Source organism: Natator depressus, chromosome 8 (assembly GCF_965152275.1).
Source record: "Natator depressus isolate rNatDep1 chromosome 8, rNatDep2.hap1, whole genome shotgun sequence".
In the NCBI taxonomy this organism is placed as follows: Eukaryota; Metazoa; Chordata; order Testudines; family Cheloniidae; genus Natator; species Natator depressus.
Genome location: NC_134241.1, coordinates 95,141,025 through 95,161,107, shown reverse-complemented (window position 1 = coordinate 95,161,107; position 20,083 = coordinate 95,141,025). Strand labels below are relative to the sequence as shown.

General features: G+C 42.3%; 1 protein-coding gene across 2 annotated transcripts in view; it reads right to left on the bottom strand.

Moving 5' to 3' along the window:
* Positions 1-20,083, bottom strand: part of LRP8 (LDL receptor related protein 8) — a 278,497-nt gene that overhangs the window by 117,865 nt on the left and 140,549 nt on the right. For both annotated transcript variants that reach the window (XM_074961709.1, XM_074961710.1), the window contains exon 3: positions 5,494-5,616. In XM_074961709.1, the coding sequence (XP_074817810.1) occupies positions 5,494-5,616 (123 nt within the window). The remainder of the gene's footprint in view (positions 1-5,493; positions 5,617-20,083) is intronic.

Below are 20,083 nucleotides of genomic sequence, written 5' to 3'. Positions count from 1 at the left end.
AGTCTGTGCTACAAATCAGTTTGTGCTACAAAACTAATCACAGTAAACAAGCCTTAAAAAGCCAACATGGGGAGCAATCCTGCAAACTCTCACTAACTAGATGATTCTGAACCCCCAGTGAAAATAAATAACCTAACTTTGAAATATGGAAGTGTGTGAAAGTTTCTCAGATTGTTCACTTCTTTCACCCCACTGCTCTGTATTCACACTCAGGGTTGAGGAAGGAATTCCTTACTGGGCTTTTGGGGCGTTTTCACATTCCTCTGAAGCACTGAGCAGGGGGACTTACCCTTCAGAATCAGGTAGGCCTGTCCCACACCATCAGTTTTTTCAGTTCGCAGGGAGTAAAAGTCTTTTCCACCTTTGAATCTTCTCCATCTTCTGCTTTTATAACTCACCAATGGCTAAAGAAACTGTTTGGTTTTTTTGGTTTACTAAAACAAAACATCAGCTCTCAGGCTGGGCTCTTAAGCACAAAGTTTCAACCACATTTCTTTTAGTGGGCTGAGTTGTAAAATCCCTGAAAGAGGAAACTTTGAATGGAACTGCTCCCAGACAATGAACTCTAGAACAGGAACAGTGTCACTGAGGTGGCACTGGGGTTCATGATTACCTATATCAAAATATAACCGAATCTTGTGCAATGATGATGCTGTCACCACATCACAGGGCACACGGACACTGAGGGACTTCAGTGCCCTGGGAAGTGCAATAAGCATGTAGGAAAGCCCAGCAAGGAGTGTTTTTCTACTTCTGGAAAAGGGATTTTATACATGCAAATAAGGGAAATAAACTGTTGCATTTTACTGAGCATTATAGACATGGGCATGACATCACTAACAACAAATCAGAAAGATCCAGCTGTGTCCAGAGTGTTAAAGCCATTTAGCAACTGGTCAGATGTCAGTACTGAGAAGGAGAATAGCATCAGTTCTGACAATATTCTAAGCTGGAAGTGTTTTTAAAATGTAATATTAAGCATGTCAGTGCTTTGCCCTCACTGTCTCCAATGGACAATGCCCCAGTGTTGTGTTAATCTAGGTGATATATTGTTTTAGGAATGAACCTGGGATCTGGCAAAGATGCTGCCAGTTATGTGGTCTCTCTAATAGCAACTAATTTTAAAAATGAGTTTGATCCTCCTGCGATGAGAAATCTCAGTTCCCCTAACTGCTCTGTTCTGAGGGAATTGGCATGCCTGGGCCCTGTCCAATACTGAGCCGCGATGCATTCTCAAAAAGGAAAATGAGATAGTTAAAGGGGCCTACAGGTGTTTTCCGACCACAAGCACAAACTCAGCAATGCTTTGACCAAAAAGAGGAAGAAAGCGGAGAAGGTGGGAGGGACCATATAGGAATAAGATCTTCCAGACTGTTAGAATGTACATTTCACCTCTCACTGATTTTTCACCATATTATTACAGCTATGAAACTGTCCTCAGATTGTGTTCACACACAGTGGGGTGCGGTGTTTAAGTTAGGGGTAGAACATTAAAAAAAAAGAATGTAGCCAATAGTTTTTCCTTTGATAGCCCACAGGGTTTATAACCACACTTCTGCCCCAAGTGATGGTGGTAGAAAGACCTACAGAACACTGGAACAGCTTCCCCCACTATGCTAAATTTACCACACAACCAACGCATGCTTATAAATTATGGGTTTGGTCCTGTGAATTGCTGAGCAGCCTGAACTCCACCTGAAATCTCTTAGAAGTGAGGTATAAAAAAAACAGAGAGGAAAATTCTACAAGTGTCCATGTAAAACTGATAACTTTCAATTCTCAGAACTTTAAAACTACTTGCTTGATTTTCTTCAAACAGGTTTGAACTTTCAATTTCAATGATCCTATGAAACAAGCCAAATTTCACATTTCTAGTTTCAGATTTTTCTTTTTTTTAGGTCTCTAACTGGAACATGGGAGGAGACAGATTTTCATACTGTATTAAGAGTAGTTAGTAGCAGGGTGAACCCAAGGCAATATATGGCCCTTTGTGAACTTTGATACAAGAGTCATTTCACTCTCTACACAAAACTGAACTGATCTGGCTAAAACTTATAATAAAGAACCAAACACCTTTAGGATGAGATGAAGAATGGAAGATTTCAACAGTAAGAAGGTTTGTTTGAGAAAGTTATTAGCAACTGAAAAGCGGAAGAGAATCGAAATTGGACATCAGCTTTAATGACAGTGCAAGCTATTCATGGCCACTATACTAGGGTAGTGAACAGGTCAGTGTGTAGGTGTAGCACTGCCCACTACACGAAGGAATCAGTACTGCTTCAACTGTGTGTTTTAGACCCTGTTCTGCTAACAGCTAACAGAGATTCTCCTTTAGCTCCAGTGGTCAGGGCCTGTGCTTGTGAAGCAGGAGGATCTCTTGTCACTATGATGTACCAAGTGGCCAAGAGGTGCAGCAGAGTGACAACCATGAAACCCTAGGTGGCCACAGATGCTTTGTAATGTACCGTGTTACGCTTCAGGGCCTATTGTTTCTGCAGAGGAGAGAGCATTCCCTGGAGAAAATTCTCAGCGCCCCAACTAAGAGGACATTTTTCCCTGGTGGGATTATGACATCATCTTATTTAAACAAAGAAGAGAAGCTTCCGACCATCCCACTCTGCCATGCTGTTTGATATGGTTTGAAAACTGTCTTAATTAAAAATACAAAGAGAAAACTGCTGCCATACTGGCACCCCCACTCTCTTCAATGAGCTTCTGATTTCCTGCTCAAGCTCATCTCCAGCAGCAAAAAAATTTTCTCCCACCAAAGGGTTTTTTTGTTTGTCTGAGGTGACACAGTCCACTCTCCTTCCCACTCCCATTTCATATTACAAGGAAAGATGTTTCAAGGGCACAGTTCCCCCATGCACCACCTGACCTGAAAATAACACAGACTTCAGCCTCTCGTTAGGTTTCAAGCAAAAGCTCACTGCTTGGGACAGCACAGTCACATTCATAAAATGGCTAACGAGGCTGGTACTCGGGTAACTGCGCAATTCAAGCCTCCTACACAGCTTGAAGGCTGATCTTCGAGGAAATACATGCATACGTGCTAGAGGAGATGGAGGTCAAAAGAAACACTTGTGGACCTTATGCTGAACTGGGTGCTCTAAACATAGCCCATTCTGCTGCCTCTGATAGGAGATTTACAGACAGAGACTGCTGGGAATGGAACTGCTTATTTATTCAACCCACATCCAATGACAATCAGATAGTGGATACAGCTTTAATAAGAGAGCTTTTGACTAAGAAGGGGGCTGGAGGGACAGAGAGACCAAAACACATACAGTATATAAATGTTAATGCCATTGTTGAGGTAATTATTTCAGTACTCTGTCTATGGCTTGAAAAAAATAATCCACTTATTTCCTGCAAGAGAGAAGCACATTTATCTTTCTTAATTAGGTAGCAATGCAGAACTGGCTATCAGGCTTAAAAATAAATAAAAAATATGGTTAATTGTATACTCTTCTTGTGCTGCACGCTGGTGAAGTCAGATAAAATACTTTTCTTGTCACTGTTGCTGACCCATGGGAATACATTTGTGCAGTACATGACTTGAAATTCAATGTGTGGTTTATATTAGTTTACTCTGGTCCTCCCAAGCACAACATGAACACACAACGCATGCACGCTCATGTGCTAGCAAGTGTTTCAATTCCAGTTTCCTTGGGAGGTGCCTCTTCTATTCAGCACCAGTCAATATTTAATAACTCTTCAGTATTCCAGACCAATGGAAAGTGGATGAACCTTCTCATAAAGAGTGAAAGGATAAAGGTAAAATGCACTGAACCAAGGCCACGTATGTCCTGCCTCTTACTAAACTGGTGCATTTATGAAAGATGCTAAACTGAAAGACAAAAATCACTGACACAATGCTATGACACGGTAGTGTTACAAAGTTGTGGCATTGCAACACAAGAGAAAGGCACTGCAGCATGATGAATTTCAGAATGTCACAATCCAATACAGAATAAATCTGAATTTCTCAAAGGGCCTGATCCAAAGCCCTTTGATTACAATCGGTTTAGTTCAGACTCCAAATCATAGAAGATTAGGGTTGGAAGAGACCTCAGCAGTGGTCTCTTCCAACCCTAATCAACGACCAACAATGCAAAATCACCGGATATTAAATAAATACTACAGGGAATAATGCTACACCCTTTGGGGAAGGGATTAGAGCAGTGGCTCCTGGTATATGTATCAGTACTAATATTCCAAGCTCTTACACATGGTACTCTAAATTCCTTCTCTTTCATGATAAGATTCAGTGCCAATCTCTTGTGCACCGTTGCTAACCATGACCTATCCAACTCTCTGAATTCTAATTTGCAACACAGCTAAGGCTGCTTTTAACCCCAGTTATATAACTGAGACAGGCACTGGGTGGTACAGCCTACATCTTAGTCTGGTAAGCTGCTACAGTTACTTGAAAGGTTGGGATCCAATGTTCCCTGTAATTTTTTCCATCCATGTGTGGAATGAATTTGTTATGTGCACCAATATCGGCGTAATGTGTGGATGTGCGCCACCAGGAGAAATAAAAAACCTAGATATAATAGTTATTTTTAAAAAGTTACCATAGGGATAATTTCTCCAGCCAGGATAGGTTAGGCATTTTAGAACTCACCACTCAAATTTAAGCATAAGAGAGAAATAAAATTATGAAATGCATAGACCTGTCAAAAATCCTAAAATAACAGCACTTTAAAAGAATAAAATTACAAAGAATATATGTACATTGCAGGAAGTACCAAGAGGTAAAACCAACAACAATAACATAAGTATGTGTGGGGAGGTGAGAGAGAGAGAGAGTGTGAGTGAGAGAGAGAGAGATTGAGAGAGAGAGAGAAAGAGAGAGAGAGAAACAGAGTGTGTGTATGTGTGAGAGAGACAGAGACAGAGTGTGTGTGTGCTGGCTGCTGGGGAAGTGTATGAGAGACCAGGCGCTGTCTCTTTAAGCACAGCGGCACTCTCCAGTCTGAAGGCTCGTTCAGACTGCTGTAGATGCCAGCAGCTCTAACCCCCGGGCCCTGTTCCCCTTCCTCCACTCTGCAGACATGGGGTACGTTGGCAGGGAAGAGGGGGACACCCTGACATCAGTGCCCCCCTCTCCCTGCCTGCTCTGGGAGGGTCCTGGGAGTAGCTGGCCAGGGGCTCCAAGGCAGAGGGCAGGAGCAGCATGACAGTAGAGCGGCGGGGGGAGGGGCACCTGAACACAAGTCACCGGATGTGCGTGGCTCCACTAATCAAGTGCGTGGCACTTGATTGATTTGTGTCGCCGCGCACGTGTGCGGCTTAGAGGGGAACACTGTCGGGAACTTTAGGACTGAATGACCTAACAGAAATTTTCCATCTCTAATTTATTCTATAACTGAACTCTGAAAATTGGGATCATCCTGCAAACTTCAGGAGGGCAGGTGACTCTGTCTTCCTTACCATTCTAAACCATTTCTACTTTCACAAGACACATAGATTATCTACGGTACTCACTGCACGTCACTTCTGATTCATCAGACCCATCAGGGCATTCCTCTTCACCGTCACATTTCCACCTGGCTGGGATGCAGTGGCCATTGTTGCAGGTGAAGTCTGATTCTGCACAAGTTTTCTTCACTGCAAGCAGGAAACAAAAAACAACATAATTCAGCTCAGGAGTGCACACACTCTACACTCCCTTGATCCCCACTAAAGGGAGCACCATACTTGTCATCCACACGAGGAAAAGTAATTTCACATTCTACACTGGCTTCTCAAAGGCAAAGAAACAAGCTGGTATCAAAGAAGGATGCTTTGTCTGGACTCTGAAAATCCTATGTCCCCAACTGTACCTGTCTTTAAAATAGACTCCCTCATTTCTATTTTCATTTAGTTCTTGCTAAAATGAGTCAAAGTGGGGAATACTTCATTGACTCAGCATAACTAGCTAGCTTTATTATAATCACTTGTTATATGGAATTGAAAATGTGCATTATTGACAATCACAGTGTGGCATCTGGAAGATATTAATATATTCCTTGTGTGTAAACTTCCTTTCTGCAAAATGAAGTTGCACGCAACAGCCCTCTGGTATAACCAGAGGGAAAGGCATTCCAGTTAGCTAGATCCACCCAGTGGTCTAATAGTCCAGCCCTAGATAAATCAGCAGGAAAAGAGCAATGCATCCTCTACTTTAAATACTGAACATTTACGTGTGATCCATGACCATAAATTGACAATGTTGTATTTTTTTAAATCACGTTTTCCCCTTAGAGAATGCCATGGGGGTAGAGGCTCCTTTTATAGTTTTAACTGCTCCCCTCAGAAATAGCCAAGCAAAACTAATTATCCCCATGAGACCTACACAAATTTGCTTCCCTTTGCTGTAAACAGAACAAGGCAGATTTGTTGCCATAGCTCTTGAAAAATGAAAGTAAATAAGAGGTTACGCACTTTGTGCAGCCACTGTGGTTCTCTGAGATGTGTGTCCCCAGGGGTGATCCACTTCAGGTGTGCATGCACCTCTTGAGCCCTTTGTCAGAGATTTTCACTTAGCAGTGTCCGTTCAACCCACATATGCGCCCTATGCCTCCTTGTACTGGATAACCAGGACATATAGGGATGCGTGGGTGAAATGCCCTCAGCTCATTCTCCATCCAAACATCCCCCAAAGAACAGTCCAAAGCAGAAGGGAAGGAGAGTGGGTAGTGGAGCACTCACAGGGGCATACACCACGAAAAACTTCACTGATGACATAACATGAGCAATCTCTTCTTCTTCAAGTAGTGTCCTTATGGGTGCTCCACTTCAACTGACTTCTGACCAGTATCCCCAGATAGAGGAGGGAGGTTTGGAATAGAGTCCAGAATTGAAAATAGCACTGCAGAACCAAGTGCTGCATTGGCTCTGACTGCATGGATCAGGGCGTAATGTTTTGAAAACATATGCATTGAAGCCCATGTAGCAGCTCTACATATTTCAACATAGCCTTCAGTAATGCCGTAGCGTTTCCTGCAATCTAGTTGAATGTGCTATCACCCTTTTGGGTGGAGGGAGAGATGAATGCCCGCAGCAGCATCATAACAAGGGATATCTGGATGTATTATTAATCTCAATAGTATCTGAGTAGAGATTGATGACATCATAGACCTATCCAGGATGGAAATGAAGAGCTTAGGTGACTTTCTAAATTGCTTGGTCCTATCTGAGTAAAAGGCCAATGCTCTTCTAACATCCAGGACATGTAAACAGGATTCCTGTAGAGTAGTGGTTCTCAACCAGGGGTCCGGGGCCCCCTGGGGGGCCGCGAGCAGGTTTCAGGGGGTCCACCAAGCAGGACCAGTGTTAGACTCGCTGGGGCCAGGGAAGAAAGCCTAAGCCCTGCCACGAAGAGCTGAAGCCTGTGGCCCTGAGCCCCACCACCCAGGGCTGAAGCAGAAGCCTGAGTAACTTAGCTTTGTGGGGTGCCCTGTGGCGTGGGGCCCCAGGCAATTGCCCTGCTTGCTATCCAGTAATGCCATCACTGGCTTTTATATGCAGAAAACAAGTTGTTGTGGCACAGGTGGGCCGTGGAGTTTTTATAGCATGTTGTGGGGACCTCAGAAAGAAAAAGGTTGAGAATCCCTAATGTAGAAAACTATCTGGCTTGGGGAAAAAACTGATAATTGACTAAGATGGAATTCCAACAGAACTTTACGCAACAATTTAGGGTGTGGATGTAAGGAGACCTTGTCCTTAAAGAACACTGTAAAGAGGGGGATCTGCCATCAAGGCTTCAATCTCCCAGATAAATATAACACAAGGGGCCACAGCAATGGTTCCCTCAACCCACCCAGCAATATTGTTAACCTATCCAACTATACTCTTAGCCCAGCAGAAGCAGCTGTCTTATCTCGGGGCCTCTCCTTCTGCCCCTCCACCCCCATGAACATGATACAGTTCTGTGGTGACCTAGAATCCTATTTTCGACGTCTCCGACTCAAGGAATATTTCCAACACACCTCTGAACAACATACTAACCCACAGAGACCTCCCTACCAACACTACAACAAGGATTCTAGGTGGACTCCTCCTGAAGGTCGAGACAGCAGACTGGACTTCTACATAGAGTGCTTCCGCCAACATGCACGGGCTGAAATTGCGGAAAAGCAGCATCACTTGCCCCATAACCTCAGCCGTGCGGAACACAATGCCATCCACAGCCTCAGAAACAACTCTGATATCACAGTCAAAAAGGCTGACAAAGAAGGTGCTGTTGTCATCATGAATAGGTCGGAATATGAACAAGAGGCTGCTAGGCAGCTCTCCAACACCACTTTCTACAAGCCGTTACCCTCTGATCCCACTGAGAGTTACCAAAAGAGACTACAGCATTTGCTCAAGAAACTCCCTGAAAAAGCACAAATCAAATCCGCACAGACACACCCCTGGAACCCCAACCTGGGATATTCTATCTACTACCCAAGATCCATAAACCTGGAAATCCTGGACGCCCCATCATCTCAGGCATTGGCACCCTGACAGCAGGACTGTCTGGCTATGTAGACTCCCTCCTCAGGCCCTACGCTACCAGCACTCCCAGCTACCTTCGAGACACCACTGACTTCCTGAGGAAACTACAATCCATTGGTGATCTTCCTGATAACACCATCCTGGCCACTATGGATGTAGAAGCCCTCTACACCAACATTCCACACAAAGATGGACTACAAGCCGTCAAGAACACTATCCCCGATAATGTCACGGCAAACCTGGTGGCTGAACTTTGTGACTTTGTCCTTACCCATAACTATTTTACATTTGGGGACAATGTATACCTTCAAATCAGCGGCACTGCTATGGGTACCCGCACGGCTCCACAGTATGCCAACATTTTTATGGCTGACTTAGAACAACGCTTCCTCAGCTCTCGTCCCCTAACGCCCCTACTTTACTTGCACTATATTGATGACATCTTCATCATCTGGACCCATGGAAAAGAAGCACTTGAGGAATTCCACCATGATTTCAACAATTTCCATCCCACCATCAACCTCAGCCTGGTCCAGTCCACACAAGAGATCCACTTCCTGGACACTACAATGCTAATAAACGATGGTCACATAAACACCACCCGACACCAGAAACCTACTGACCGCTATTCCTACCTACATGTCTCCAGCTTTCACCCTGACCTCACCACACGATCCATCGTCTACAGCCAAGCTCTGCGATACAACCGCATTTGCTCCAACCCCTCAGACAGAGACAAACACCTACAAGATCTCTATCAAGCATTCTTACAACTACAATACCCACCTGCGGAAGTGAAGAAACAGATTGATAGAGTCAGAAGAGTTCCCAGAAGTCACCTACTACAGGACAGGCCTAACAAAGAAAATAACAGAACGCCACTAGCCGTCACCTTCAGCCCCCAACTTAAACCCCTCCAATGCATTATTAAGGATCTACAACCTATCCTGAAGGATGACCCAACACTCTCACAAATCTTGGGAGACAGGCCAGTCCTTGCCTACAGACAGCCCCCCAACCTGAAGCAAATACTCACCAGCAACTACATACCACACAACCAAACCACTAACCCAGGAACCTATCCTTGCAACAAACCCCATTGCCAACTGTGCCCACATATTTATTCAGGGGACACCATCACAGGGCCTAATCACATCAGCCACACTATCAGAGGCTCGTTCACCTGCACATCCACCAATGTGATATATGCCATCATGTGCCAGCAATGCCCCTCTGCCATGTACATTGGTCAAACTGGACAGTCTCTACGTAAAAGAATAAATGGACACAAATCAGATGTCAAGAATTATACATTCATAAACCAGTCGGAGAACACTTCAATCTCTCTGGTCACGCGATTACAGACATGAAAGTTCCGATATTACAACAGAAAAACTTCAAAACCAGATTCCAGCGAGAGACTGTTGAATTGGAATTCATTTGCAAATTGGATACAATTAACTTAGGCTTGAATAGAGACTGGGAGTGGCTAAGTCATTATGCAAGGTAACCTATTTTCCCTTGTCTCCCTCCCCCCCCCCCCCCCCCGGGACGTTCTTGTTAAACCCTGGATTTGTGCTGGAAATGGCCCACCTTGATTATCATACACATTGTAAGGAGAGTGATCACTTTAGATAAGCTATTACCAACAGGAGAGTGGGTTTGGGGGGGGGGGGGGGGGAGAAAACCTGGATTTGTGCTGGAAATGGCCCAACTTGATTATCATACACATTGTAAGGAGAGTGATCACTTTAGATAAGCTATTACCAGCAGGAGAGTGGGGTGGGGGGAGAGAAAACCTTTTGTAGTGGTAAACACCTATTTTTTCATGGTTTGTGTGTATAAAAAGATCTTCTGTACTTTCCACAGTATGCATCCGATGAAGTGAGCTGTAGCTCACGAAAGCTTATGCTCAAATAAATTGGTTAGTCTCTAAGGTGCCACAAGTACTCCTTTTCTTTTTGCGAATACAGACTAACACGGCTGTTACTCTGAAACAGAACAGATTGCCATTGGTTTTAATTGAGGTCTCATAAGGTAACTGGGTCCCAGGTTGCAGTAGGGGTTTCTAATCTGCAGACAAAGATTCCCCAGACTCTTAATAAACCTAGATGATAAGGGATGAGCAAATATGAAGAATCCTTCCACCACGGGATGAATGGCTGATATTGTGGCCAAATGGACCTTAACTGAACTAATTGATAACTCCTATTCTTTGGATTCAACAGATAATCCAAGATGACTGAAAGTGGCACCAAGTCAGGCAGGAGGCAACAACACCAACAGAAAAGTCTCTTCCACTTCTGCAAATAAGTAGTGAGAGCTGATCTCTTTGTACTATTCAGTAACACCTATCGTACTTCCACACAGCAGGAGGATTCTAACCCCGTGAACCATCAAGGAGCCACACTGAGGTAGAGAACCGCTAGGCTGGGATGAAGCGTACAAGCCACATCCTGTGACAGGAGACGAGGAATGGTTGGTAGCTTAAATGATGGTTGGGCATATAGGTGAAACAGGTACGGGTACCAAGTCTGTCTTGTCCAGCTCTGCACTATAAGGATAACTCGGCTCTGTCCTATTTGATCTTGTTCATCACCGTTAGTATCAGTGGCATCAGAGGAAATGCATAGAACAGACCTTTCTTCTAAGATAGAAGAGTGGTGGACCAGACCTTCACTTGAGCAGAAAAGAGGACATTCCCTGTTCTTGGAGATGGCAAAGAGATCCACCTCTGGCAGACCCCATCTTTGGAATAAACTGTGGAGAATGTAGGTGTCTAGCTCCCATTCATAACCCTGTGAGAAGTGTCTGCTGAGGACATCAGCTGTGGCGTTCTGGTAGGTATACCACTGAAATTTGGATCTGATGAGCTATGAACCAAATCCATAGTTTTTCATGGCTTCAGCACAAGGATCTTGCTCCTCCTTGCTTGTTGATATAGAACATGCAGGATACTTTGTCTGTCATGACCCTGCTAGATTTGGCCCTGATGATGGACAGGAAATGAAGGCAAGTATTACTGACAGCCCTGAAGCCCAACAGATTGATATGGAGACTGGTTTCTTGAGTTCTCCATCTGGAGTTTCTTGAGTTCTACGTCATGAGGATATTGAGGTGGGCTCCCATCCCAACTGTGATGTGTCTGTTGTTCCTTTCTGTCGCTCAGTGACTTTAACACCTGCACAGATGTTGAGTTGATCCTTCCACCAATCTACGGAGTTCCTCACTTGTAAAGGAACCATCAGCTGTCTGTCCAAGGTGTGTGACTGGAGAACAAGTCATTCTGAGCCAACCCTGAAGGCACAGAATTGTAGCCTTGAGTCACAAAGGTGCAAGCTGCTAAGTGTCCCAGGAACTGAAGACAATTCCTTACTGTGGTTCAAGGGCTCCCCTGAATTGCTCATGCCAGACCTGACAAGGTTACGAATCTGTTTAAGGGATGGTAGGCTCTGGATGTCAATGAGTCCAAATATGCCCCTATAAACTGCATCTTCTGTAAAGGGGTTAATGTTGACCTTTTTACATTCAGATCCTAAACCAGATCAAGGAGCATCTGGGTGGAAAATAGCACTACTTTGTAGGATCAGCCCTTGAGTAGCCAGACGTTAAAGTATTGGAACTCTAGGATTACTTCTCGTTGGAGGTAAGCAGCCACTACTGCCAGGACTTTTGGGACAGCCCTTGGGACCATGAAAAGGCCAAAGGGAAGCACTCAATATTGGAAATGACTCTGGCCTTTGGAGTTGCATAGGTATCTCCTGTGTGCTGGTGTATCATTGTATTGAAAGAGGCATCTTGTAGGTTGAGAGCTGAAAACCAATCCCCTTTCTCTAGTGAATGAATTATAGCTGCCAGAGTCACCATCCTGAACTTTTGAGACTTTCTGGCTTGTTTAAAAGTCTTAGATTGGTCTCCAGCTTCCATCCTGCTTTGGCACAAGGATATCTGAGTAAAATCCCTTGACCTTGTGAAGAGGAAGAACTTGCTCTATTGCGCCTAATGAAAGGAGAGAGATCACTTCTTGTCTCAATAAAAGCTGGTGAGAGGGGTCCCTGAAGAGGGATGGGGAAGGGAGGGAGTGATGTAAAATGGATGATATAGCCCAATATTCTGACATTTATGACCCACTTATCTTTAGTGATCTCCCTCCAAGTATGTTGGAAATGAGCAAGACAGTCTCCAAAGCAGGGGAGGTGAGCCAATAGGCACAGCTGTAAATAAGAACATTAGAACGGCCATACTGGATCAGAACAAAGGTCCACCTACCCGAGTATTCTGTCTTCTGACAGTGGCCAATGCCAGATGCTTGACAGGGAATGAACAGAACAGGTAATCAAGTGACCCTCAACCAACCCATCAAAACTGTTGCTTCAAAGATGAGTGGGTGGTCATGGAGGGCAGTTGGGAGGACCTCTTCCTCTGAAATTTATGTCTCTTTCTGGGGGGTTGGACGGATCTTTGGAACCCGGAAAACTGATTAGTACATGATCTCTGGGTGGTCTGCAACCTACTAAAACTTGGGTACCAACGGCTCGGCTGAACTCAGTGGTGTCAGTCTCAAGTGTCTATGCTTACCCTCCTTACTTGTAGATGGTACTAAGGCTTTAAGTTCGAAGCAGATTGCAAAGAGTTACAAAGGGATCTCACAAAACTGCGTGATGGGGCTATAAAATGGAAGATGAAATTCAATGTTGATAAATGCAAAGTAATGCACATTGAAAAACATACTCGCAACTATAAATATAAAATGATGGGGTCTAAATTAGCTATTACCACTCAAGAAAGAGATCTTGGAGTCATTGTGGATAGTTCTCTGAAAACATCCACTCAATGTGCAGTGGCAGTCAAAAAAGCCAACAGAACGTTGGGAATAATTAAGAAAGGGATAGATAATAAGACAGAAAATATCATATTGCCTCTATATATATATCCATGATATGTCCATATCTTGAATCCTGCGTGCAGATGTAGTCGCCCCATCCCAAAAAAGATATATTGGAATTGCAAAAGGTTCAGAAAAGGGATATGGACTAAATAAATAAAAAAAATTTATTAATAATTAATCAAATTTAAAATAAAAAAATAATTAGGGATATGGAACAACTTCCATATGAGGATAGATTAATAAGACTAGGACTTTTCAGCTTGGAAAAGAGACAACCAAGGGGGGATATGATAGAGGTCTATAAAATCATGACTGGTGTGGAGAAAGTAAATAAGGAGGTGTTATTTACTCCTTCTCATAACACAAGAATGAGGGGTCACCAAATGAAATTAATAGGCAGCAGGTTTAAAGGAAGTATTTGTTCCTTTAAACAAAAGGAAGTATTTATTCACACAACGCACAGTCAACCTGTGGAACTCTTTGCCAGAGGATCCTGTGAAGACCAAGACTCTAACAGTGTTCAAAAAACAACTAGATAAATTCATGGAGGACAGGTTCATCAATAGCTATTAGCTAAAATGGGCAGGGATGGTATCCCTAGCCTCTGTTTGCCAGAAGCTGGGATTGGGAGACAGGGGATGGATCACATGATGATTGTCTGTTCTGTTCATTCCCTCTGAAGCACCTGGCATTAGCCATTGTCGGAAAACAGGATACTGAGCTAGATGGACCTTTGGTCTGACACAATATGGCCATTCTTATGTTCTTATCTCTGCCCTTCATGCTCTTCATTATACTTCTAGGAGGCATGAGGCTTCCCCACAATTAGAGTGGCCATCGCTCACACGTATAGCCTCTCGGCAAGAAAGTTAACATTTGAAACCCGGCAAGTCAGACATGATCTCTCAGGAAAATAATAAGTCTCCTCGGAGGGAAAGAGAGTAGTAAAACAATCCTCACGCTACTGATCTAGCTAACTATATTAACAACTAACTATAAAAACTATCTTAATTGCTAGAGAAATATTGGAAATACCAAGGCACGCTCCAGGCAGACACGCTAGGGCACCATCTCAGGCCGAGGCAGTTGAGAAAGAACTCTATAAGGCACCCGTGCAGCCTATAGAGCTTGGCATACGGCATGAGGAGCCACAGGATACATGCGCAGGCCGAACAAACACTGCTAACTGACAATCTCCAATCAAGGGCTCAAGAGGTGCGTATGCACCTGAAGTGGAGCACACATAGGGATGCTACTTGAAGAAGAAATAACATTAGCTGAAAAGCCATGTCAGAATTCCCCTCCTTCTCCATCCTGCATGATGCAATTTTACAGATGGAACCAGAAAGAAGAAGGCTATTGAATCCAACGCTATGACTTATGCTCTCTCCCCTACACATATACAGTAAATGATACAAGAGAGACTAGAATTCTTTTGACTCTTGCTTGATTTGCCTTAGTATGTGCTTTACCTTTCTCTGCTTCTGGATATATAGTTATGGCATGAACTACAGTGTAGAAAATAACACCAGTGAAGCTGTCGGAGTGACTCAGAACCCAAGGGGGAAAATCACTAGTTCACCTTGCCAATGTGAGACTCAGTTTAAAGGAGTAGTTTTTGTTTCTTTTTGTTTCCCGTGAAGAATGTCTGATGGAGAACAAAGTTTTAAAACAAAAAATGTATGGCCCTTATCCTAGTTTGCAGAATAAAGACTACAGGATTTGTCCCAGAGCAGGAGGCAGGACTGTAGGGTCCTCATTCTAAACTAGCTCTGTGTGTTTGCAATAATGCACATCACTGATTTGGAGAAACAAGTCCCCTGGTATTACTTTCCAACATATCCCCACATACCCCTTAATTTACCCCATTCTTGGTAATGACCCTTCTCTACCTAGATGAGATTAAGAAACAATGCATAAATATAGCCTGGATAAGCAATAGGTATAAGGAGACTTGATAGTTTAAAAATATTTAAAGGATGTCAACTTCAAGGACAGAGAGGAATTATTTAGAGTGGCAATAGGGAATATAATTACGAAGAACAGGCTGACATTAAAACAGAGAAAGCTTAGGCTGATTATTAGGAAAAAAACTTGCTTGACAATGTGTTAGGCTGTGAAATAGTCTCTTAAAGGAACTGGTGGCAAAGCCATCACTTGGGATATTTAGAATTAGACTGGCAGGGAGATAAACTATGATTTAATTGGTGATTTTCATACTAAACTCACAAAAAGATGATGCGAGTCAAATCCTTATCCAGTTGAAGTCACTGAGAGTCATTGAACTAATTTGAAAGAGTGAACTCCTGGCCCAAATCTTCCTAATTCTAAAACAAGTTTTAGCATTGTGACAACTGAAAAGTGCAAAATTTCAGGGTCCATTCAGTCAAAGAAATTAAGCAAAGCAAGATAAACTCAACTGAATGTAGCTAGGAGCAGCTGATGTGAAGTTACGGGTAAAGGCTTTGTAGGACAAAAACATCCCTGAGCAACTGCTTTGCAACATAATCAGGCCCCTTGTGTTTTATTTCCTGATGTATACCACTTGCTTATTGCTATTTTGCATATTTGCAGGCTACAAAACTATGTATTATATCATAGCATTTTCATAGTTTGTTACTGTCAACACTACTGCACCAATGCAATAAAAAGAGAGCAACAGCTAGTTTCTTTTCTGCCATGAACATCATCAACAATATTGTCGGTAATATTTCAGTTTGAGGATGTTTATTACTGGTGACAATGTATAAATGTAGAAAGAACACAGATTAATTTTACAGATCCCAAATTGTCTTTGCAAGGGCAATAGTTAGAAAAATCTTTTCTTGGATTTGTGAAGTGCATATAATTTGATGTGACAATAGCAGAGACAATAAACATGTAACCCTTGAATTAACTTCTTTTGTCTGGACTCCTGGATTTGTATATTTCAGATACATTAACATTCAAGAATATTCTTGTTTTTCCTTTATAATGTATTAAATACTGCTCTCATATAGACTCTGCTCCTACTCCAACTGAATTAATAGAAAAGCTCCCATTGATTTCAATGGTACAATTTCAATGTCAGAGTTTCTATTTCAATGGTACAGAATCAGGTCCTTAAAGTCCAAATGTGTAACCCGTTGTAAATAAGAGCAGAATTTGGCTCTTCATGGGTATTTGGTTTTAGCTGAGCTACTAAAAATAAAATAAAATAAAATAAAATAAAATAAAATAAAAAAAAATAAAAAAGTGATGCTCTTAAAAAGTTTTGATTGGATCTTTCTATAGCCGTAAAAGGTTATAACCCAGCATAAGAACATAAGAATGGCTATACCGAGTCAGACCAAAGGTCCATCCAGCCTAGTATCCTGTCTACTGACAGTGGCCAATGCCAAGTGCCCCAGAGGGAGTGAACCTAACAGGTAATGATCAAGTGATCTCTCTCCTGCCATCCATCTCCACCCTCTGACAAACAGAGGCTAGGGACACCATTCCTTACCCATCCTGGCTAATAGCCATTGATGGACTTAACTTCCATGAACTTATCCAGTTCTCTTTTAAACCCTGCTATAGTCCTAGCCTTCACAACCTCCTCAGGCAAGGAGTTCCATAGGTTGACTGTGCGCTGAGTGAAGAAGAACTCCCTTTTATTTGTTTTAAACCTGCTGCACATTGATTTCATTTGGTGACCCCCTAGTTCTTATATTATGGGAACAAGTAAATAACTTTTCCTTATTCACTTTCTCCACATCACTCATGATTTTATATACCTCTATCATATCCCCCCTTAGTCTCCTCTTTTCCAGGCTGAAAAGTGCTGGCCTCTTTAATCTCTCCTCATATTGGACCCGTTCCAAACCCCTAATCATTTTAGTTGCCCTTTTCTGAGCCTTTTCTAATGCCAGTATATCTTTTTTGAGATGAGGGGACCACATATGTACGCAGTATTCAAGATGTGGGCATACCATGGATTTATAAAAGGGCAATAAGATATTCTCCATCTTATTCCTTTTTTAATGATTCTTAACATCCTGTTTGATTTTTTGACTGCCGCTGCACACTGTGTGGACGTCTTCAGAGAACTATCCACGATGATTCCAAGATCTTTCTCCTGATTGGTTGTAGCTAAATTAGCCCCCATCATATGTATGTATAGTTGGGGTTATTTTTTTCAATGTGCATTACTTTACATTTATCCACATTAAAATTTCATTTGCCATTTTGTTGACCAATCACTTAGTTTGGTGGGATCTTTTTGAAGTTCTTCACAGTCTGCTTTGGTCTTAACTATCTTGAGCAGTTTAGTATCATCTACAAACTTTGCCACCTCACTGTTTACCCCTTTCTCCAGATCATTTATGAATAAGTTGAATAGGATTGGACCTAGGACTGACCCTTGGGGAACACCACTAGTTACCCCTCTCCATTCTGAAAATTTACCATTTATTCCTACCCTTTGTTCCCTGTCTTTTAACAGTTCTCAGTTCATGAACGGATCTTCCCTCTTATCCCACAACAACTTAATTTACATAAGAGCCTTTGGTGAGGGACCTTGTCAAAGGCTTTCTGGAAATCTAAGTACACTATGTCCACTGGATCCCCCTTCTCCATATGTTTGTTGACCCCTTCAAAGAACTCTTAATAGATTAGTAAGACATGATCTCCCTTTACAGAAACCATGTTGACTTTTGCACAACAATTTATGTTCTTCTATGTGTCTGACAATTTTATTCTTTACTATTGTTTCAACTAATTTGCCCGGTACTGACGTTAGACTTACCGGTCCGTAAGTGCCAGGATCACCTTTAGAGCCCTTCTTAAATATTGGCGTTACATTAGCTATCTTCCAGTCACTGGGTACAGTAGCTGATTTAAAGGACAGGTTAGAAACCATAGTTAATAGTTACGCACTATCACATTTGAGTTCTTTCAGAACTCTTGGGTGAATGCCATCTGGTCCCGGTGACTTGTTACTGTTAAGTTTCTCAATTAATTTCAAAACCTCCTCTAGTGACACTTCAATCTGTGACAATTCCTCAGATTTGTCACCTACAAAAGATGGCTCAGGTTTGGGAATCTCCCTAACATCCTCAGCCGTGAAGACTGAAGCAAAGAATTCATTTACTTTCTCTGTGATGACTTTATCATCTTTAAGTGCTCCTTTTGTATCTCGATCGTCCAGGGGCCCCACTGGTTGTTTAGCAGGCTTCCTCCCTCTGATGTACTTAAAAAAACATTTTGTTATTACCTTTTGAGTTTTTGGCTAGCTGTTCTTCAAACTCCTTTTTGGCTTTTCTTATTACATTTTTACATTTAATTTGGAAGTGTTTATGCTCCTTTCTATTTACCTCACTAGGATTTGACTTCCACTTTTTAAAAGATGCCTTTTTATCTCTCACTGCTTCTTTTACATAGTTGTTAAGCAACGGTGGCTCTTTTTTAGTTCTTTTACTGTGTTTTTTACTTTGGGGTATACATTTCACTTGAGCCTCTATTATAGTGTCTTTAAAAAGTGTCCAAGCAGCTTGCAAGGATTTCACTCTAGTCACTCTACCTTTTAATTTCTGTTTAACTAACCTCCTCATTTTTGCATAGTTTCCCTTTCTGAAATTAAATGCCACAGTGTTGGGCTGTTGAGGTGTTCTTTCCACCACAGGAATGTTAAATGTTATTATATTATGGTCACTATTTCCAAGCGATCCTGTTATAGTTACCTCTTGGACCAGATCCTGAGCTCCACTCAGGAGTAGATTGAGAGTTGCCTCTCCCCTTGTGGGTTCCTGTATCAGCTGCTCCAAGAAGCAGCCATTTAAAGTATCGAGAAATTTTGTCTCTGCATTTCGTCCTGAGGTGACATGTACCAAGTCAATATGGGGATAACTGAAATCCCCAACTATTATTGAGTTCTTTATTTTGATAGCCTCTGTAATCTCCCTTAGTATTTCATCGTCACTGTCACTGTCCTGGTCAGGTGGTCGATAATAGATCCCTACTGTTATATTCTTATTAGAGCATTATATTTTTATTATCCATAGAGATTCTATGGAACATGTGGATTCATTTAAGATTCTTATTTCACTTGACTCTACATTTTCTTTCACACATAGTGCCACACCCCCTGCACGACCTGTTCTGCCCTTCCGATATATTTTGTACCCCGGAATGATTGTGTCCCATTGATTGTCCTCACTCCACCAGGTTTCTGTGATGTCTATTATATCAATATCCTCCTTTAACATGAGGCACTCTAGTTCACCCATCTTATTATTTAGACTTCTAGCATTTGCATACAAGCATTTTAAAAACTTGTCACTGTTTATTTGTCTGCCCTTTTCTGATGTGTCAGATTCTTTATGTGAATGACTTGGCATGGGAAGAAGCTGCTAGCCCACCTGCCTCCGTCCAGAAATAATGAAAATCATAAAACAGGGTTTCATTTCATGCTGGAAAACTCAATGAAAACTTGGATCATTGGCGTATCAGAAAAACTGACAAGACTCCATATGAAAAATAGAGAGCAAAGGAGCGGCACCACAGAAGAGCTCAACATCTTACCAGATAAAATAATTGTTTTTCACTTTTGAGACTATGACTAGATGGATTGAGGCATTAACTGCAACAGAAACGAGTGGCTAGCCAGCCCCATAACCTGACTACGTCATTTTATCCCAGTTTACTTTGCAACACTTAAGAAACTCAACTAAGCCAGTACTCACAATG